Source organism: Poecile atricapillus, chromosome 18, assembly GCF_030490865.1.
Source record: "Poecile atricapillus isolate bPoeAtr1 chromosome 18, bPoeAtr1.hap1, whole genome shotgun sequence".
NCBI lineage: Eukaryota > Metazoa > Chordata > Aves > Passeriformes > Paridae > Poecile > Poecile atricapillus.
In genome coordinates, this window is record NC_081266.1 from 8,781,503 (window position 1) to 8,804,342 (window position 22,840).

At 42.4% G+C, this 22,840-nt stretch overlaps 1 protein-coding gene across 1 annotated transcript in view; it reads left to right on the top strand.

The window, feature by feature from the left end:
* Positions 1–11,784: 11,784 nt before the first annotated feature.
* Positions 11,785–22,840, top strand: part of LOC131586158 (pleckstrin homology domain-containing family A member 5-like) — a 59,019-nt gene continuing 47,963 nt past the window's right edge. The window contains 3 exon segments of the mRNA XM_058852992.1: positions 11,785–12,009; positions 12,012–12,105; positions 14,940–14,997. Coding sequence (XP_058708975.1) covers positions 11,923–12,009; positions 12,012–12,105; positions 14,940–14,997 — 239 coding nt within the window. The 5' untranslated portion in view covers positions 11,785–11,922.

Consider the following 22,840-nt stretch of genomic DNA (forward strand, 5'->3'; position numbering starts at 1 on the left):
AAGAAATGAAGTTAAACCACTAGACTTTCAGAAGCTCACACTCTCAGCTTTTAAGTTATTGGATGTTGGTTTCCAGTCTCAAGAAGATGGACTATGTTTCAGGAAATCGATTTTGTTCTCATTTAAGCCAAAGGACCTTGCTATTGCTGCATATCCTGCTCCTTCTTCAGAAAGATTTATTACAAAAGATGTAGAAATTCTGATGAGTTTCCCTGAAAATCTAGATTATTTGAAGGCAAACTCTGTAGTGTATAACCTCACTGTTGTGCCAGTGTCTTATCACAGAAATCCCTAAATGTTGCTGCATGTCTCCTCTGTATTAGTGGGGTCTGTATTAGGGCATTCACAGAATTGTGGAATCTTCTGCTGTACTGACTGTGGCTTTGGCTAAACTAGAAAAATCTATATTCCCTCCAGAGATTAAAATCTAAAACCTGTAAAGACTGAAACATCTATTTTACACAGTGTTAAAAACCACACATAAACTTCACAGATTGTTAGGTCATGCACTACAGCAGAGAAGCAATAAGTTCCCTCTTCTCTTTTAAACAGGTGAGCTAAGTAAAACAAATTTTATCACCACTATATGCCTTGCTATGCTGCCAAATATATCCATTTAGGGACATGGAGGGAAGGAACTAGAGGTGAAGCTACACTCTTTACTCAGAATAGCACGGAGGCAAAAGTTATCACAAAGAAAGCAGGGGTGCAGCCCCTGGCCCCAGGTCATGCTCTGAATTGCTGTGAAGCTCACTCTGAACTGATCAGCAAGCTGCACATGTCCACCCTGTGCACCTCTCCTGCTTTGCCAGCTCCTAAAGGGGGAAGCAAATGCATGAACTCTGACCCCAGCATCGCTTTCTGCTGCTGTTTCTCTGCCCAGAAAGTAAACAAGGAGTAGGAGTGCTCACAGAACCTGTCCATGGGATTTGATTATATACTGGAGGTACAGCTGAGAAGTCTCCATTACTGTTTGGGAAAGGTCAGCAGTAATCAAAGCTCAGAACTCTTAAGGTAGGAATATATTAAAATTTTTCCTCCCCTTTTCCCTCCCCTTTTCCTTCCCTTCTTTCCTCATACTGGATACAGCCTATAACCACAACCTCTTCTACAGTTCATTATTTCATCTCCTTCATAAAGGTATTCTGCTGTGGGCATTTCTACTGCACTATAATTATTATTACACTGGCAATCTGACTTTCTCTTTTTTTTTTTTCACTTTTATTTTTACCTCATAGTGTTACTGGAAATGTTTTATCTTCTGCTGGTTTACATGATCTTTTCAGCAGTGGTCAACAACACGGAAGAACTTTTTCCCTGGGATAGCTGAACTGGTAAAACTTTTCTTCACCACCACATACACAGCACTGAACAACTCTTGTTAAAAAAATAATATATCCTTTCTTCTGCTTGTTTTTCTGTTGCAGCAGGCAATCTTTGTAAGTGGTGCTAGACACAAACTCTGTCTGTCATCGAGAAGAAATCAAGCACATCCCTTTCCTTGCAAACCTTCTCCTTTCCTCACATTAGCACAGGGACACACAGATGGTAACAATTGCATTGTCCCATCTCCTACCACACACATTAGGGCATTTATCTGACGAGTCTTGTGGCTCCTTGGCAGGCAGGTTAACACACCCAGGAGGGTTTGCACAACATCTCGAGCAGGGTGGCCATGTGGCCTCTGCTGCAGCTTGTCGTGAAGCACCAGCAGCCTTTGGGCCTCTGGCGTGCTGCTGCTCACTCCTGCTTTTGATTGAGCAGGGTTGCTTCATTTGTCAGAGCTTTTGCAATCCCCTCTGCAGTTGTCTTTGTTACAGGCTCTGTTTAAAAGCCCTCCCCCTGCTCTTGCTGAAGAATTCTGGTTTTCTTTTTTTCATTTCAAAGATTCAGGATTACTTAATTTCTTTCTGTTCCAGAGAGCTCCTGGTTTTCTTTCAAGCTTTTCCCAGCAGCCTGATCTCACAGAGATTTTTCTTACTCTCTTCCTAGTACGACAGTAGTATCCTTTCTTTTTTGCTTCAAGATGTTTTAAGAATAATGGCAAAGCTTGGATGTTAACCTCTTCAAGCTGCAAGGCTGACACATGCCTCCTTGACCTCTCGAAAACCTGAAAAATTAAAAGAGTTACATGTTTAACGATGTCAGTAGCTTGGTTGATGAAATTACCATGAGCATACTGAAATGTCATGAAGAAAGCAAAACAAACAGGGCTTATCTGGAGAAATAAAGCAGCTGATCTAGCAGAGCAGCAGAGATTTCAGTCCAGAAAATGAAATCATCAGCTCTGGGAAGCAAAAATGGAACGCCAGGAGCCAGTTGTAACGGAAGGCTGAGTACAAGAGAGAGAAGAATGGTGTCAGATGGGCATTAAACATAGAAAATGAGTGGGCAGGGAGGAAAAAAAAGAAGTGATAGTCAGAACAGACTGGAGGGAGGGAAGCCTCGTTATTCACAGCACGAATCTGGGTCCTCTGGGGACCAGCTGGAGGAGCAGAGTTCTGCAGAAATTATCACAAGAGAGGACAGGTGCGCAGCCAGCCTTGGAGAGAAGATGCAGCCTTCGGGGAAAGGCAGGCGCAGGGGACAGGTCACCCTGTCACAGCTTTTACCTGTTTCTGTCCTCTGGAGAAGGAGCAGAAGTGTAAATGGAGGAAGAGAGTGGATGAGTTAAAGGGGAACGCCAGGAAATGCAAAGATAAGGAGGAGGAAGTAGGGTTCAAGGTGGAATATGGGGAGCGCCATTTCAGAGGAAGATAAAGAAGAAGTTGAGAAAGGAAGGCAAAATGGGAAGGTAAAAGCTGGTGGGAGCAGCAGAAGAAGGTAGAAAGGAAATAGAATCAGAAAATCATACAATTGTTTAGATTGGGAAAGACAAGATATTCTCCATATGCAGAAATCTGTATAAAAAAATTGAGATGAAAGTTCCTCAGTACAGAAAATATAATTTCAGAAAATTAAAAGCATAAAGATTAAAGGCAACTACTACAAATCAAGCTGGCTTAACCTTTGCTACAAGCTGGGACAAATGGAAATAGCTGGGGAAAAAAAGAGATGCATTAACAGCAATATTTAACCAGGGAATTACAGCCTGTGTGTGATGTGTGAACCACAAAGTGTTTAATGAAAGATAACCTTGTTTTCAGCTAATACAACCCTGCCACACAGGGCTCCTGCTTCCCCTGGAGAAGAGAAATCCACAAAAATAAAAATGAAGATTGGAAACCATTTGAATGACAATAGGATATGAGAAAATAAAATGTATGACAGAACTATACAAGCATAAAACCAAGCACAGATGAGCAGCTGAGATTATGGCAAGACAAATGACAGTGGGTTTCTGGCTATAACAAAGTGACCCATTGCCTTAGAGGCTGGAACACTCCCCAGTTCAGCAACTGCTGTCAGTGATACTTGGTGACAGAAACTGGCTCAGTGGAACATTTTTAGTTTCTCCTTCACAAGTTCTTTCCTCTCTTGTATGTTTATTACTTATATATATATATATATATATACATTTGCATGTGTCCCTTTTTTTCTATGAGAAATGCCTTTTTTATCACTAATCTGGCATTTTCTTTGATGTAACTTAACATGTGGCAGAGTACAAACAAAAGATGACATGGAGCAAAAAAAAAGACCAGAAGGAGTGGTAAGGGGAGAACACTGGAACAGAAACTAAAAAAATTCAAAGCATATTAAATTCTCCTGATATGGGGGATATGGTTGAAGTAGGTTCAATAAAGTAACACAATTTTTCTTTAAAAAGGAGACAGGGCTGATGAAAAGAAAGATGAATTAAGGTAACTCTGAGTACTGCAGGACCAGAAGCACCAGATTGCTAATGAGAAATCCTGTGCTATAGCTTTGAGAAAATATTGTGCTCTTGGAAATACTGAAATATTTGACACATGGCCACTGTATAACTGAAACCTAGAAGAAATCTTTCCAAATACTTATAATGTTTGAAAGCACTGATGCTTGTGTAATTTTCAAAATCAAATCTGAGATCAGAATACTATAGGGACCAAGAGACCGTCAGAAGTTGGTTGCTAGAAGTGCACAGCTTTAGCTTGCTAAAGGTTGTCAGAATTGGCTGCAGAACAGAGCTAGATCTGATTACAAGTCTTGAAAATGAAACCAGCTGATGCTACAGAACCTCATCACAAAATGAAGAAGCAGAACAGGTCTGAATAGTCAGAGATGAAGTCTAAAAACTGCAGTCAACCAGCGTGAAGTTTCATGAAGCAATGGAAGAAACTGGTTGGAAGAAAATGCACAGTTAAATTAAATAAGAATAAAAACATCTTGTAAAAGCTTTCCAAGAGTGACTACAGTTGTCTTTGAAAGAAATACTCTGTATGGGAGGCTCTTTGTGGGGACTGTCCAAATGGCAGCTGTGTTTCAGGTGGGATTTGTCTCCTCTGACTACAGCAGTTTACAGTAAAGGTCTCTGCTCCTGCCTGGGAAGGAATCCCACCACTGTTAACAGAGTCAGTGTAGCCAGTCCAGCTCAAGGTGTGATTCAAGTGAGTGGATATAGGTCCCTACATCAGAATAAGAACTGCTCCATAGTCTACATTAACTGTATTGACTATCTAGACCAGCCCACTGCTGCTGTAAAAGAGGCCTTGGAAGACACCTTCCTTTTCTCAGGAAAATCCAGCCCCAGTACCTGAAATCCAAAGAGTTTGAGCTGGACACAATTTTGCAAGCCAAGTTGCAGAAACTTTTTTTTTTTTTTTCAGTTAAATAACTATTCAGCACGAGTAGGTAAAAGTCATGTCATGCAGTGAACAAAATATTCTTACTGTGAGTAAAATGTAAATCAGATGTAAGGGAAACAAATGTGAAAGAACAAAACTCTGTCTTACCTCCCGTTGGGAGAGCTGAAACTATGGAAGAACAGCAGTTCATGAAGATAAAATGAAAGAGATGTGCACAGAAAAGCTGAAGTATACAAAAAATACAACAAAAAAAAAGAATAGAACTTCTAGTAAATAGATTAGGCCAGATAGAACCTGCTGAGATGATAAAAGGTGAGTGCTGTTAACAACAAAACAAGCCTTGAAACAGATACCAGCCCATATCTAAATATAGCCAAGGAAATTTTAGATCAACAAGTTAAGATATGGCTTGGATTTGCTTATGTTGCAGGGAAAATTACAGGCTAAAAATAGATTACTTTTCTTGTTCTGCTGTAACACTATTAAAGAACATCACTGGTAATCTTATGTCTAGTCCATAAAGACTGACACACGTATTACACCAACTGTGGTAATTACAGAAAATGGCCCATGATTTGATTAAGATGTTAAATGGCTTGCAAAAATAGTATCACTTAAAGCACTTCATGGCCAAGGTATCCACAACATCATGATTTTATGGAAAATGTCATCCAGATTGCAACAAGGGTGCCTACCAAAATCTCAAGGGTGAAACACAGTATTATTTCACCCTGCTCTGGAAAAAGACTGTCAGCTGCTGAAAGTTGAATGGGAATAGCTTAAAATTCATTATATAGTTGGTATTAAACACAAACATACTTCAAATTCTTACTAGCCCCACTGAAAAAAAAAAAAAAAAGAGGGAGGGGGAGAATGAATGCATATGAGGAAAGGTATGAAAAAAGACCACATAAAAGACCACATAAATAAAACCTTTGCAGCCACAGGGCCCTGTATATCTCACATAATGCAAACCACAGGTGAAGCTCTTCCAGATATTCCACATGAAGCTCATTCTTATTTGTTCAAGCAATTACTGAACAAACAAAGGCAATTCTTTGGCAGAAACTCAGGTCATCTTCTTCTAGAGCAGAGAAAGCTTCTTCATCTCCTACTGTTTGAAACAGAGCAGGTTTTTGTGCAACTGGACAGCAGCAGTGAAAAGAACTGTGTGAAGAAAAGCAGATGCTGAAGTCTACCAGATACTGAAGAGATCTGTGAAACAGAGAAGCCAGCTGAGAGACAGGGAATTTATTTGTGTTGCACTGTATATGATTTCCATCTAGATGATTCAAGTGAGAGGGTTATTTGAGAGATGAAATACCCTGGCTTAAGTCAAATGGAGCTAGCAATGGCCAGTTGGAGGAAAAGTAACATATTGAGATCACTGCACTTCCCTCACAAATTATTTCCTTCTTAATACTATTTTAAACTAATCCTGGCAATAAACATGATATTAAAATGTCATTTTTAACACTCTGTGAACATCACAGGCCACTATTGTTATAGTAGGCTTGAGGGCTTCCTAAGCAAGAAGGCTGTGAAATGGTGTGAAAATAATGAAGAAGGTTCCAGAAAAGTAGCTGCTCATCTTGAAAAGTAGCATCTTCAATCCTTTTTGAAACACTGAATATCATAGCATCACTAAAAGAAACCTGAATGTCCCAAAGAGGGCATCCATCATTTCAGGCTGGAAGATTCTCATGTAACCTCACACATGGCATGGACCATACAGTGAATGAGTCTCTGAAAAAAGGCTTGCAACAAAAAAGTGTATAGACTTTTTTCAAAATTACACTGAACAGGCAAGATGATTCTGGCAAGATGGTGCTGGTTCAGAGAATAATAACCCCTTTTTCTTTTCTGGTGTTGTCTGCCAGGGAAAGGCAAATTTCACACTTTGGCTTTGGAGTTTGTTTTGTATTAGTCTGACTGGATGTTTCAAAGAAAATGGCCTCATATTAGGATTCACTGCCATGAAGGAAACAAAAATTCTACACAGCACAGCTAGACCTGGAAATCATTAGTTGCAGATAAAAAAAATAGTTTTGAGATGAGAACAACTGCTTTTCCTGTCAAGCACAGATTGCAAAACTTATGAAGCTGTAAGATACCACTCGTTTCTACTGCCTGAGTGTGCACAGGCTTTGGTTGTGCATCTCCCAGTGTGTGAGGATATCTGGTGCTGATGGCAGGCAGGCTAATGACCCAATGCTTGTTCAGTCACATTGATGCTTTAACCCAGAGGAGGACTCCTGTGCCACTGGTACCAATGACCCCCCGAAAAACTTTCAGCCTCCAGAGCAACCAGACAGGAGCCCTGGACAGTCGTCAGGCTCTTTATTTGGAGTAAAAGAGAGGATCCATTCTAGCAACAGAGCTGTCTGCAGAGGCTGTGTTCAACAGCTTTTTTCCTCTTTCTTATTTCCTCTGACCTAGGCTAATTGCTTCTTTCATCTGCACAGAGATATCCTGACTCCAGAGAACGTTAATTAGCAGATTGTTGATTTTTTCCCCCCTCCTCATCACTGAAGAATGTAGCCTAAAGGAGTGGTTCTTCTCTTCTCACCCCATGTGTTGGATCTAGTTATCAAGTGACCTCAGGATGTGTTAGATCAGCTTATTGATCTGATAGGAAACTAATTATTTGAGAGGATTTGTGATTTATTTTCTAACAGATCAGCAAACTGATGTAATTCACCATGGTCTGCAGTATTGCTACAAAGGCAAGAAAAACTAATGTTTGGGGATGGGGTAAAAGGGAACCCACCCTTCAGAAGTAGAGCAGTGCACATTCCCTCGTGAGAATGTGTAATATAAAACTGCACCTCCAGCAATGGCCTTTCCTCACATTTAAAGGGTTATATTGTCTCACTAGTTAAACAACATAAAAAATGTAAAGTCACAGACTCCATGAAATAACCTCATCCAGTTTGATTCACGTTGACAGAACACACAGAATCAATCGTGATGAACACAGTTCTGCAGAGAGGTTTTAGGTGGAGTGTCTGCACTGGGATGGGGCAGCCCTGGCTGTATGGACAGACTGGGGTCTGGAGTGCTGGAAATGGACCAGCAATGGAATTCTATGGAATGCTGGGGTCTGGAGTGCCAGGGAAAGGGACCTGGGGGTGCTGGTCGAGGGCAAGCTGGACATGAGGCAGCAGTGTCCTGGCAGCCAGGAGGGACATCCCTGTCCTGGGGGTATCAGGGACAGCATCTCCAGCTGGGCAAGGGAAGGGATTGTCCTGCTCTGCTCGGGGCTGGGATGGCCTCACCTCGAGTTTTGGGGGCAGTTCTGGGTGCCACAATATAAAAAGGACATGAAGCTGTTAGACAGTGTCCAAAGGAGGCCACAAGGAAGGTGAAGGGCCTTGAGGGGAAGCCGTGTGAGGAGCAGCTGAGGGCACTGGGTCTGCTCAGGCTGGAGGAGACTGAGGGGACACCTCACTGCAGTCACAGCATCCTTGTGAGGGGAAGAGGAGGGGCAGGCACTGCTCTCTTCGCTCTCATGACCAGTGGCAGGACCCAAGGGAATGGCCTGAAGTTCCATCAGGGGAGGGTTAGGTTGGATGTTAGGATAAGGTGTTTCCCCCAGAGGGTGGTGGGGCACTGGAACAGGCTCCCCAGGGAAGTGGTCATGGCCCCAAGCCTGGCAGAGTTTAAGAAAGGTTTGGAAAACTCCCTCAGGCACGTGGTGTGACTGTGCAGGGCCAGGAGTTGGACTTTGATGACCCTTGTGGGTCTCTTCCAGCTCAGGATGTTCTGTGATTCTCTGACTGCAGTCCACTCCCTGCTTCAGAGGCTTTGTCAGATGCTATGCTTAGGGTCTAGCCCTCTCTACTCAGCTCATTGTGTTTGTTGTCACCTCAGACCTGTTGGGAGAGGTGTGGATGGAATTCTCTGAGTCTTATTCAATGAATGTTCTCTCAACACTGTTTTTAATTAATCTCATTTAAAGGGATTCATTGTTTTGTGGGCAGGGTTCCTTTGCCCCAGGAATTTTAAGTATTTTGATTATGAATACATTATTGAACCAAAATTATTTTCTTAAAACATCAATAGTCTTACTTCTCCCTTAGTACTCCCTGGCCTGGAGGGATTTGCTAGGAAAGGTTCTGTCGTGTGGAGGTGAAAGAGGAAGAGAGGAAGCCTGGATCAAGATGGAGAAACACGGGAAAAGTCTCAGTGGAGCTGGGTTTTTGCTTCATCCCATGCTCCCAGGGCTGGGGGTACTGATGGGAGGGCTCTGTCTCACAGATTAACATCCTGCTCCACATCCTCTTCCCGTCGGTGACAGGAGCAGCAGATAAATAAGGCCATACATGCAGAGAGCAGAGAACAGCTGTGCCAGTGGTGGTCACCACTCCAACAGTCTGTCTTCAACTCTTCTGGGAAAAAAAATAAACCAAAAAAACCCCATTGGGCAGATGGGAACATTCTGATGGATTTCTCTGAGCTTTATAAATCACACTGACCAGTTTCACATTTGGAATCATTAGCTCTTTTTTATAGTAAAAGGAATGATGTGAAAGGTACAATATGTAGTGTCTTGAATTATGCATGCAGTTTTTATAGTGATATAAACTCTTTTCAAAGACAAGTTTTATTCCCCCTAGAGATAAATCTTTTTTTTCCCTGAATGTTGTTCTCGAGTCCCTCTTTTAAGAGCATTCATGCACTTATCTGACTGTAGAAAAAAATGTATCATTACTGAACCTTGCAAAAAAACTCCATGTGTGATTTGTTTTGATCAAACTTTTAGACCAACTTTGAAGCCAAAGTTTTAACTGTGGAACCTACAGCAGCCTTCAGAAAGACAAGCTGCCAGCACCAGCCTGCACAAGTGGTGCAGATGTGCTTTCCCCCATACCCTTTGCTCCACAAAATGGCAACATTTCGGGCTCCCAGGAATCACTGTGAGTTCAGGGTGCATAGCACCTGGCAGGATAAGCATCTGCAAATACATTTTATTTGATGGCTACTTAACATAAAATACTTGAGTCCCTGAACCCAATGTCCCTGGGTGAAGTAGAACCAGGGTCTTCCATCACTCCCTGGCTGAGCTTCCTACTCATGAAACCAGCAAGTCATGCCACCACCCTATAACCCAATAATTACATTTGCAAAATAATGTGAGGGGGAGGAGGAGCACCTTCAGTATCCTCATAGAATAGTCTCAGCTTCAGAACACCGTATAGCTTGGAGCAAAAACATTTTCCTGGGAATAGAGTGGCATGGTTTTGAATGCCCTTCATCCTTGAGGCTGAATATGCTCCCCGTAGTGCTCATGGTGATGACTCTGCTGCCAGCCTGTTTGCTGTGAGTTATTCAGAAATGAAACTTGTCTTTCTTAGGTGTGGCCTGAACACGGCCGATTTATCCAGCCTCTGTGGCATCTGGGGCAGTAATGTCTTGCCTGAGAATTTGGGCATATTTTAAGTACCATGATCCTGGTTTTACCAAGATGGCAGCAATTCTAAGCACAAGCAAAACAGAAAGAGGCTGCAAAGCAAGGGACTGGCAGAACCTGGTGGCCTGAGGAAGCCATTTGGCAAAGCACATGCTGGGACTGGGCAGGATTTATGCACCTAAATTCTACCTAAATACCTAATTTATGGATCTAGGCCAATATAAGTCTAGCTGTGCTGCATGCATTTCTCTGCTTGTGAAAAAAATTGATTCTGCATACTGGAAGGTATCCACTGTTCGGGGGATTAAGAGCACTTGCTCTACGCTTTACTTAGGCTGTGTGGGGAAATATTAGGGCATGAGCACCTCAGGAGCCCCAAATGCACAGGATTCCCACCTTGCTGTTGTCAGGCAGCTTTCCACAGCCCTTCACAGGAAGAGCCATTACTCACTTCACTCATCATCTAAGGGCTCTTTCTCTTAGGAGAGAAGGGAACTGTTTATAGAATAACTTGTGTTTTCCCCAGAGTATTGTTCCTCTGGTAGTCTATAAATCTCAGGTGCTGTCAGTGCTGAGTGGAAATGAAAGGTATTGCTGGACAGGGAGGAATTCTTATCTTGCATCCAGTTACTTAAAGATAACTCCAGATCTTCTCATATGGCTGCTCTTCGTATCTGGAATATCTTGTGTGGGACAACAGGGATTTAAAGTTTTGACCACATGGCACGATGGGGACCAAACAACAAAACACAATTTTAGTTTTCCTAAGGTGTTCAAAATGGGAAAGGGGGCAAAACTGCCTGTGCAAAATACCGTGAATTACAGATGTGGACATGGGAATGCTGCAAGACTTCCCAGCTTTAGTGCTTATTCAGAAAGTGGTATTGCAAGGCAAGGTTCCCTTAGAAATATCATGGCCAGGGCACAGTGTTTTTTTAATTTACATTTGTCATGTATAAGTTAAATCGAAGGGGTGCATGGCTATAATACACGTGCAGTAGGGTAATTTACGTGCATTAAACTATACACAAGGGCACAGAGAGTCATTTCTGCAGTGGGTTTTACCTGAATTACTGCCACTTCCCTGAAGCACTGAAAACACGCACCCATGCCATATCCCAGAGCTCTTTCGCAAGTGGGGCACAAAGCACAGATAGCACGGTTTGCGTGAAGGAAAAATATGCCACTTCTTTATACTTTGAGCCTTTACGTAAGAAATTTCAAAAACGCCTGAAGCGGAGGGTGTGAGAAGAGCGCGTTCACCCGGGGAGGAAATAGGACAAAACTTTCAATTTCCTTTGTCCTTACGGACCCGATGAGGGGCTGCCAGGGGCGCAGCCACGATTCTGGAGTTGGCAGCGCTGGGGTGCGAACGAGCGGAGCCGGGGCCGAGGAGCCGTGCCCTCCTCTGGCAGCCGCGCTCCGACCGGCCGCAGCTCCCTCCCTCCCTCCGTCCGTCCGTCCGTCCGTCCGTCCGTCCCTCCTCCCCGGCTGCCGGCCGCACATCGCCTCCCGGCCCCGCGGGACGGCCCCGGCCGCCTCCCGGCGCTCCGTCCATCCCCGCGGCTCCCTCCCCACACGCCGGAACCCGCCCCCGCCGGCCGGGCGCGCCCCCGCGGCCAGCGCGCCCCCGCGGCGGGCGGGGCGGGGCGGGGCGGGGCGGGCGCTGCTCCCGCCCCTCCCCAAGGTGTTGGCGGCGGCGGGGACGCGCTCGCTGCTCGTGCCCGCGCCGCCCCCCCGCCCGCGCTCCCCTCGGCTCTCCCCGGCTGCGGCTGCTCGGCCATGGCGGAGCTGAGCGCGGAGCGGCTGCGGGCGCTGCCCGGCAGCTGGAGTTACGGGATCAGCCAGGGCGGCCGCGTCTTCTGTGTCCGTGTGTCCGTCCCCGCAGCGAGGAGGCGAAGAGCACGACCTGGCTGCACCCGCTCACCGGCGAGGCCGTGATCACCGGGCACCGCCGCAGCGCAGGTAGGACCCTGCCCGGAGCCCTGCCCGGGGCCCCCGGCCCTGCCCCGGCTCGGCCGCCCCCGCCCGCCCCTGGCCCGGGCGGGCTCAGCCCGGGGTCCCCGCGGAGCCGCCGCAGCCCCCCGGGACAAGTCCCGATCCCGCTTTCCCCGCACTTCGCGCAGTTGTTCCCCCGGGGTGAGCAGCGCTGCAGCCGCCGGGCGCTCCTGCGTGTCCAGCCTGCTCGCCAGTTTCTTCGAGCGCCTTCTCCCCCTGCCCCCGAGTTGTGCCTGTGTAATGTATCTGTCTCCGCTTTCCCTCCGTTGCCTTGTATCACCCCTGCGAGGCTGTGTAGTTACCATTAGAGACCGCCTCGTTCCTCTCGTGCTCCTTGCTGGCTACCCCGGTTATCCACCTGCATAGCATCCTTCCTCACTTGAGCACGAAACCTTTCGCCGTATTTCTGTTTCCAGCGGTACCTAGATTGAACCACGATAGGTGTACTAGAAATGTAGAGGCTGATTTCGCTAGTCACCTAGAAACCCTTTTTCTCCCTGCGCTTCCATCTAGGCTGAGAGTCTGTGTGGTTTCCAAGTGACTGTGAGAGGTGGAATAGGTAGGAGGAAAAGGGACTTGAAACATTAGAAATAACTTGGAGGGAGGAGGGTGGAATCAAGTCTTTGCTTCTGCTGTTTGCTCCACTCTGGAGAAGTAGCAGCAGGAGGTGCTGGAGGAGGAGGATTTACAGCAGACACTCTGGAGACCCGGAGCCAACTCTTGACTGCTGGAATTGCACACAGGCTGCATATGCCACTGGGAGGTGGTGGAGTGTAGTAATACGTGCAGTTGTTTTTATGTGTATAATCACTTGGATAATCACGGGGAAATAATCTGCAAGTGAATTGGTCTGTATCAGATTATCTGCTTTCATGTTTGGTTAATACTTATGCATTAAGGAATCAGAAACAGCCTTTTAGAAAACTGTGGACAGCCTTTCTTTTTTTTTTCTTTTTTTTTTTGTAGTTTTTGAGTTGGGAATAGTTTAAAAACCACAGGGTTCTGTTTATTAGAACTCTACAGTTTGATTTGCAGCAAAGGTTCTGTTGTTTAAAAGAAGTCATTTAATGCTTGGGAGTAGAACTACTGATTGCTGTCAGGCTCCTCTTCCTCCTGCTCTCAGTGCTCAGAGAGAGTGGCCTTCATCTACAGCAATGTGCATGGGGGCAGATGTGTGTGAAGTGCTTTTCTCATTCAACACTGGCATTAGCTGAGTATTAATTCTTTTTTTAAACTATTCCCACTGTCTCTGTTGACTGATGATGATTTCCCGGTAATTTTCCAAGTGTCTCATTTGTTTCTGCTGTTAAGTGCCTTCGAAAGGAAATGCAGTTTGCTTTTGAGTGTCTGGAGTATTGTGTATAACAGAGTAGAGTTATCATCAGGTAAATTAAACTTATTTTTGAACACAAGACTGAGACATGACCTTGGATACGTTGGCCATAATTCATCAATCAGATACCAAAGTGTCTAAAAACCAGATCTGTTCCTAATGTTTTCCTCATTCACAGGTATGTAAATGAATCTCTCCATACACAGATATAATCAAACAGAATTATTCTGAGGTTTATCTCTTCTTTTGCTCTGACCATTGTTTTGGAACCTAGTCAAAATATGTTCAAAATGCATCTATCTTCTCTTAAACAATTTTTGAGTGAATGGCACTTCTTTTGCAGATGTATATTATTGCAAAGCTCTCTGTTAAATAATTCTGTGAGGCATGTTCTAGACGGTGAGGAGAGCTTTGTCCTCCATTATGAATTGAAGTGCTTTTTATTCTTGCAGCTATTCAGCACTGGAAGGGTATTTTTTGCAAAGTTCTTATAGCAACCATAAATACTTCTGCTGGAGAGACTTCCTGTTTGCTGTACTTTGCCCCATTGTCGAAATACACCTTGATTTTTTGTTCTGCAGAAGACGGGAGCGAAAAAAAAAAAGCAGCCAGAGCAAATAAATAATAAGGAGGATGAAAACCACCACATAACCCAGACTGATTGCTTTCTTTTTCTTTAGGAATGCATTCTTGCTTTTATAATTCAATGAGAGAGCTCTATGTATCAATCATTATTTTTATTGACAGGGGCAAGCTTTTAAGGGTGGTGGTGCATCTAGAGGTGCAATATCTCCAGAGCTTCAATCACACCAGGAAACTGTTAGTTGAGAGATTTTGACCATTAGTGGTATGGGTTTTTTTTATATCTGGACTCCTGACTCCAAAGAGTGGTAAAAGAAAGGAAGAGATATGCCCACATTCTCTACTAGATTTACATGGAAAATGATTTTCATGTAAAATGCAATAGAGTTGTAAACACTGCAGGAACACTTGTTAGTCACAAGAGTGGTGGAATTATGCTAATACAATGCTAATGCTCTGGTATAGTTGATATCGTGCCTCTTCAGGAGCTTCTGACTTGCATGGAACTCAGTTAGGTGGATTTTTGTTTAGATCTCTGCCTGCCAGGTAATCTGATGCTGCTCAAGTTCAAGGCAGGGAGATGTGGCGATGACCCCGAGTTGCTGGGCAAAGGGACCTTAAACAAGGGCACACTGAAGCCATCCTTGGTATTATTTGAGAACAAGAAAGCCCAATCAGATTTTCAGGCGTGCAGCTTCTCTTGGCTCACAGAATTCACACTTAGGCAGTTTTGTGAGTCAATTCTGAAATACTTGTTTCTGGGACTAAAGGTTTCGACATGTGGAATCAGACACCGTATTTCAACTCCCTCAGTGTTAGGGAGTAGACCAGTATGGCTAGCATCATTTCAGAAGGTAATTGGAATGTTTTGCTGCTTGTTTTCCAGACTTACCCACAGGTTGGGAGGAAGCATATACTTTTGAAGGTGCAAGATATTATGTAAAGTAAGTTGAATGTTTGTCACATTACTATAATTTTCAATTAGTTTGTCTAAATGTCACTGTAATTTTGAATGCGTTCCCAACTGAACTTGAGTGTTGTGCTGTCAATCCAAAAGGTGCATTTAAATTTGTCATAGGGTATGTAGCCCTTTTTTTACTGAATTCTGCACAGCTAAAACAATTTCTTGACTTTTTGTGTTTATTAAAGCTGTTTGAGGATGCAGATTCAAATGCAGTTTCTGCTATGAATGTAACCATCTGACAACAAATGTCCTTGCAATTCAAGAATACCTGGAATTTGTCTGTTTGCTTGACATTTGTGTGCGTACCCTCTTGTGCCATAAATGCTTTCACAAAGGCAAGATTTTACTTCATCACTGGGAGAAGAGTTGATTTCAGCCCTGTTGGCTAATTACATTGTTTAAAGCCACACTGAAGGTTTAATTTGGCCATTTTCTTTGCAGACCTCCTGCTTCTGCTTCTAGCATTGATTTCCATTATTTCTTTCTTTTTTCTTCTGGTTTCAGTATGTTTTGAGGAGCACGTTCACTGTGGTAGCCTTGCTGTGTGTATTGTCTTCTTGGATGAGAGACATGAAAATCAAGCTCTTGTGTAGAAATCCAGGGGGTGTATTGGTTGGATCTGTACAAATTTCTTACAAGCTTTTCCCCTCCAGATAGTTAGTCCATTATTCCTTATCTGGAAAATTTTTAAGTGGCTAAAAATACACTATGTATATTTGGTTAATATGCTTCTTTTTCTTCTATTTAACAATTCACAGGCTTTTCTCAAATCATTCAGGAGTTTTTGCTCACTGCACTGTGTTTGGTTTGCTGTCTTTAAGTTAGTAATGTCATTAGTGGGGTAACTTTTATGAGTGAACTTTACAGATAGAGTTTATAGGCTGCAGGTAGGTTTTTCCTGTGTTGTAGTGTTGAGCACAAGGTTGCTGCTCTGTGTAAGAGGCATTGTAGGCAGCGTGAGGTGGCTGTTATATGTGTGTTTCATGGTTGATTTTATATGAGTGTGTTTGATTTGGTCCTAAACAAAAGTTAAAATAGAGAGCATACAATAGAGCATAATGCTCCCAAAAATCTGACCAGAATAGGCACTGTGCTGTCTACGAGGGCAGATTATTTGTTAATAAGCAAGTTGTTTTTCTGTTCTATTCCGCCTTCTTGCAATTTACATTGCAGGAGTGTTGTGTAGCAGTTGACAAGAAATACACCAATCTGAGGACAAGGATCCATTAAAAATTTCACCTCAGGAGTACTGTGCAGATTGTTAAATGATGACAAGTGAGAATTAAAGAAAGCTGTGTTTGTGTGTGTATACAATATGAAAAAAAAAATATTCTTCTGGACTTTGAGATGGAACCTTTTCTTGTAGAATAAACCCATGAACAGAGTGTTGGCTAGCTGTAGTAACTGGAAAATAGCAACTTGAGTTTTCCTGAATAAACAAGTGTGTGAACAGCTGTTGTACAGTAACTGATGCTCTTCTGGCCAGATTTACTGAGTGCTAAGTTGGTTGTGCACCCTTGTCCTTCCAAGATCTTGTGTTCAAGGTGCTGCCATAACTGTGAGGATGTGCATGGAGCTGATTGTCTTGCTGACAGCCAACAGAAAATAGCTCTGTTTGTGTTTGGAAGTTGTGCTGCCTTTGAAAACATGTTGCACAAACACTTCTGTGTGGTTTGAGAGCTGTAGGAGGATAGCAGGGATGGTGCTGTCAGGCCTGCTGAAAGGTTCACGTGGTCTGACCAGTTTGGCATCCTAAGTTAAATACTGGTTTGTTGTGTAGTGTCTCAGGCTGAATTTGAATTCCTGCCCGGTGATAGCTTCTTTTAAAGCTGTCTCGCATTCCCTCTCTGTGCTGGTGCTAGAGAGGATGTGAGAGCTAACGAAGACAGGGTGACAACGTTATAATCACTGTCTTCTAATCCCAGGCACTGTAACTCTGGGTGATGTGTTGATTATAATAATTCTGGTTGTCTGAATTTTAACTACTGTGGGGCTTCTGCATGAGGGGCAAACAGCACGGGCTGTTTGTGACCTTCTGCTATACAAACACCCCCACATGTGGATTTTTAACCATAACCTGCTGATTTGTGTGTACTGATTTGCTGAATGTTATTAATACCCAATTACGGCGTAATAAAGCTATGTTAAAAACTAAAAATATTGAAATCTTGTTTGTGGTTCTGGAAGAAACAGATCGTTTTATGTTCCATATGAGTTACAAAGTTACAATGAAATGAATTTTAATGTCATGCTTTTGGTGCTTCATCCGCTGAAACCTGTCTGTTGGATTGCTGCAATGTTTCCAGTCAGAGTTAGACAAGAAGGATAGTCAAGTTTCCTGATCACATAAATAATTTGACCTAAGTTCTGAGGCACAGCTTCAAATATGTGGGTTGAATAGAAATGTTTAACAACCTTCCTTTGTGGTAAGTTCTTATGCTAGACTGTGTTTGAAAATAAAAACCTTTTGAAAATTATTCCTCTGGTTCTTTAAAAATAGGTCTTCAGTGTTCCAAGTGGGTGTGTTGCTGAATCTATTACTGTGCTTTTTTTGGCTTTGATGTAGTAAACACTGTATAATCAAATTGGGATAATGTCGAGGAGATAATCGTCAGCTAAATCTTAGCATTCCTTGGACTGGCATTTCAAACAAATGACTCAGTTTACAGACTGCATTGAAATGTGATTATTTTTAAAGGACACTCTATTTTTCTTGGGATGTGTGCACTCGGTTTCAGAATAAGTAAATACCAAACGGTGACTATTTGACACTTTTTTTTTCCTCTCCCATGGCATTGAATTTGTTCTAGTTTTAAGCTGGAAAGATACACTATAACAGGGAGAGATAAGGGGTTTTTCCCTTTGTATACTGTGGTTTTCTTTTGGTGTAGGGTTGTCTTAATAAGTTGATGCTAGCTAGGACTTTGACCTTTTTTGCATGTTATTTTTTGGGTTTTTTCGAGTAGTAGAATATTTGCTAATGACAGAACCATTTCCCCACATCCTCCTCACCTCTAGTAAACCTGAATGACAAAAGGTGTAGTTTGCTATTTGGAGTTAAAAAGAATGTGCAATGTGGTGATACCTTGTGTATGTTCTCAGGAGAGTGGTTGTATTGTTTAGGGGTTTTGTCCCTTTCAGAGTGAGAAGTCTGGGTTTGTTTAATTTACATTAGACCTGTGCACTGACAGCCCTTCACTGGCACTTGGTGGGAACTCCAGCAATAAACTTTGCTGAAGTAGTGCTTGGTTTGGTATTTATACAACTAAACTTTTACCCAGAATATAGGTCCCCTGACTGTAGAACCAAGACATTCAATTACAACATTTGTTGTTTTCAGTTAAGTATTGAATCTTCTGAAGTAAAACTCATGGGGCTTGAAAATTGTGATGCAGCAAACTTGATATTCCTTTTGTCCTGCTTTGGGTCTCTCACTGGCCTGGTTAATTGTGCTGAGTGTATTGTGCACTTTGAGCTCTGGAAAGTTAAGGGCTTTACTCCCAAAACACATCTAAGCTGGAGAGTAGTATGGGGAGCTTAAGTTACTTATGTTATTTATAAGTGCCTAAGGAAAAGGACCCCATGGGACAATCCCATTGTGATCCTTCCCAGTGGAGAAGACAGACCTGGTCACGGGCCACAGACTCCTCATCTAGTAAGATCATTGAGAATTTCCAGCTTGATCTTTTTAGGATTTTGTGATGACTTCATAATCTTTAGGCACCGAAGCACTGGGTTTGAGTACTATAAAATTACATAACTGTGTATGTGCATTTATGTATTTGCATAAGAAACCCCTTTTGGTGGTTAAAACGACCCAATGATCTAAACTCAGGCACTTGCTTCCTGTTCTTGCAGTTTTGGTTCTCATTGCAATAGTTCTGAATACATGTTCAATATTTATGTAATTTTTTGTTTTCCTTTCCAAACAAGGGTTATATTATATTATTTAAATTGCTAATTTGTCAAATAAGGTTGTTCTAAAAATCAATCCAAATACAATATTTGTGGAATTTTGCATCAGTTTGCCTAGGTTGGCTTGTACAGAAGTACTATTAGGTAAGCTGTTTGGATGTTAGAATTTGATTTTTCTCAACTTTGCTGTAGGACTGACACTTTTTGGGCAGTAAAAAAGCTGACTGCAGAAGTTCTTAAAAACTCAAAGAATTAAGAGGGTTGAAGTTTCATTTTTAGGGTTTGCTCTTGAAGTTTACCTTTTTCTGTATTCATCAGAACAGTTTTTTCCTGTTGCTAGCTGAATCAAGGCATTGGCAAACCCTGGCCACAGCCAAGGTGAATGCACTGTTGCATCAAACAGAGGTTTTGTGTGCTTTTATAGAGGCTTTTTGTCAGTGCAGGTTTGTTTATTGTAGACATGTAGCTTGAAAATTGGGAAGGCAAGAAAAATTTATTAAGTGATTAAAAGGGATAAGATCTCGTTCAGCTCTGAGTTTCTATTGTTTACTAAAATAAACCTATGCTCATTGAGAATTCAGCTTTCATTTGAACCTTTGTCTTTTATGTGCATTCTAAAGACCCTTTCCCATTCAGATGAGACTTTCTCCAGAAAAATCAAAGAACAACCAGTAGTGTTTGCAGAAAAGCCCTTTCTTGAAAGGAAATTGGACTTTGAGAAAAATATGAACAGATCAAAGAGTTTTTCTCCAGGACTAAAAAATCGCAGTGTTCCTCCTGGAAATTTAGTTCTTGTTACCTCTAACCTTTATTTTACTAAAATGAAGAATAAACTCAATTCTTTTTCTTACATGGTATGATCTGTAGGTCAAATAATGGTGTGTGGGTGAACTGGGACGTAGCTACAAGCTATCCTGTGCCTTTTGTAGTGAGCAAAGCTGTTCAGATAAGGAGAACTTTTTTGGGAATGCCTGCACATTTATTATCTGTTTTAACATTTGCTTCTTTCTTCCACTGAAATATTTTGAGAACCAAAAATACTGCAAAGCTCAAGCTGGGTGTGGAGGTGGAAGGATTCTAGGCACAGGAAGAGATGGGTGTGGGTCAGAGGAGAGGTGGGACTGCATCCAAAAAGCAGCTTCTTATGGGTTGGATGTGGAAGGACAAGGCTGTAGGTAGTGCTGTAGTGCAGGGGAAGGCTAAAAGGGTGGGAGAAGTTGCAGAAAGGGAAAGAGTGGAGAGACAAGCAGGCAGGAAGGAGCGGTGGCAAGTCAGGAAAAGGAGTGGGAGCTGATTTCCTAGGAGCAAACTTAATGGGATTTCTCCCAGAGGGAAGGGTGGCAAAAGTTCACCCTGCAAAAACAAGTTGTCTGACTCGTGTGCAGGTCTGGAAGGGCCCATTATCCCTGGCTTAGGAGTCTGTTTCAAAGTTAGTCTGGGAGGTGGAATACCAAATGTGAACGTTAGGAATTGCTGTGCTTCTAAAGGATCTTTTTGCCTATGACGTCTGTGGTTGATATTTGGAGCTGTCTCTTTCCTGCAGTGTGTTTCTAAATTGGGCAATACCTTAAATGCTTCAGTTTCACTGAGAAAGACTTGAAAGCATAAGAAAACTTACTGATTTTTTAAAAATCTTTACCAAGTTTTTCAACACTTGTAAGAATTGACAAGTAATTATTTAAAAATACAAAAATACCTATACATGAGTAGTCACATGAGATACTGAAGTCCATGAGAAAGATATTGAAGACACTCAAACTTTTTTGATATTTGTTAACAAATTAGTAAATTGGTCTCTAGCTTTAGATCCTTGTTTTTGAAGTGGAAAGATCTTTTCCCCAGCTTTGGTCTTTTTTTGGTGATTAAGTACTACTGGCAGATAAAGTGGATATACTCTACATTTATTACAGTGAAGTGAATTCTTGCATGGTCTTTCATGTGTGAAGGATGGCAAAAAGCAGAGGAAATGCTCATCAATCAAAACTTTCATGTAGGTGGTTGCTGCAGTGTTTAATAAATACAGTAGTACATTTTTTTTCCCCAAGCCCTCCCCCCTTTGCAAAAAAAAAAAGATAACTGATGTGCCTTCTTCAGACTGATTTTGGGGCACATACCTGTATTTCATCTTCCTGTTGTGTCTGGGTGCTGCACAGGTTCTTTTTCTCTTCCTCACCTTGGTACCATATCCTGCAGCACCCGGAGCTGAGGGACACTTCCATAAACCTCACCTGGTGCCTTGTGAACTACTCGTTGTAGCTCTGTTTGCTAGAGCTTTTACAGGTCCAAATTTTACCTGGTGCCTTTTATGTTCTGCTTTTGCTTTAAAGGAGTTGCACCCACTTTTCTTTTTTAACCCTGTGGTCTGACGGAGTTTTGTTGTGCTGATCAAACCCGGTGTCTGTTGTGGTGTTGCGCCAAGCCTGTTTTTCCTGCACATGTTTATGTTACCCCAGCTCTTATTCTAATGAATTAGACTTCATGAAACCTGAGATACACTCGGGCTGGCAGTGCAGAGCACTCCTCAGTTCGCTTCTGTGTGCTTGTGAGAGGGGGAGAAGGCTCTTGTGGAGCTTCAGGCAAAGAAATCCTTGCTGGAAGCAAAGCTCCACAGCCCTGACTGCTGGGATTCCTGCCAGCGTGGTGCCTGGATATGTGTTCTTTTCTGTGTTTCAGTAAGTAAATACCTAAATTTAAACTCTTTCCCCTTCTCTCTCTCCCTCCTCCCTTGCCTTCTTTCTTTGGAATGTGTGAGATAACCATGCCTTGCAGCTCTCTCCTTGCATTTGCTTGAAGGTGAGGTGTTCTCTGACAGTGATGGTGAGGAGGGAAGAAGCTGCATCAGTGGTGGCCATCAGAAGTAGAAATTTGGGGATGGGAACTTGACAGCAGAGGCACTCCAGTAAAACTCTGCTTCCCAGTGCTGGGTAGGACAGGGAGGTCTGGTTAAATGCTTGGTTGAGAAGTTTCATCTCTTCTTCATCTCTGCTCCAGACCTATGAAACTTGAATACTTATTTGAAATCTATGGGGTGGGGAAAAAAAGGGTTTTTAAGACAGTATTTTGAATTTCTGTGCGGCCTGTGATTGTCTTGAAGCTTTATAGAAGCAATTAAAAAAATACTTGCATATTCAGGAGGTTCCACAAACTTAATTCTTCATGGCTTTCTCCACTGTGATTTAGTAAGAACAACTATTTGTAAGGAAAGGTACATTGCCAAGCAACCTAACCTTTAAAATTGGCTCTCTGTTTTTACTTCTTCCAGAATCTATAAAAAATCATGTTTAATAGAAACAAGTGCTTTAAAAATAAATCTTGTGTTTTATTAACTGGAAATGTTTCAGTGTGTCAGACCATGCAAGAGAGGTCCTACTAGGAAAAGGTATTTGGAAGCAAAATGCCTGGTGAAAGCTCCAATTTTCAAATGTCATCTTTGCCATCTTTCCACTCCAGTATTTCCTGGAAGCTTTTATCATCTACTCCCTGAATAAGTAGGATACCGTAATTGCACAAATCCTGCAAAAATACAGCTTTGGATTTTGTTCTGAGCTGTACTACTAGCAAAATTCTGTCATTTTGGATTTTTTTTTATTCCCTATTTTTTTATTTAATCCTGAAGATTATGCAGCTCCTGACCAACGTCTGTAAGATTTATCATTTTTGAGACTATTTTTGAGATGAGTAAAAACATGTGATGTATAATCTAAAAATTTTTTTCAGTGAACTTGGTTTATAAAAAGGACAGAAATCTCTCTTTTAAATAAAATTTTGTGAGCAACAAGAATAAACACGTGATGCTCTCAAATGCTTACAGTGAAAAACAAAACCTTTTAATCTTATTTACTTGAATGCCTGAAAGAGTAACTTGGTTTCCTCTTGGCTAAGACTGTGAGGTGGAGGGTTTTGTTGTG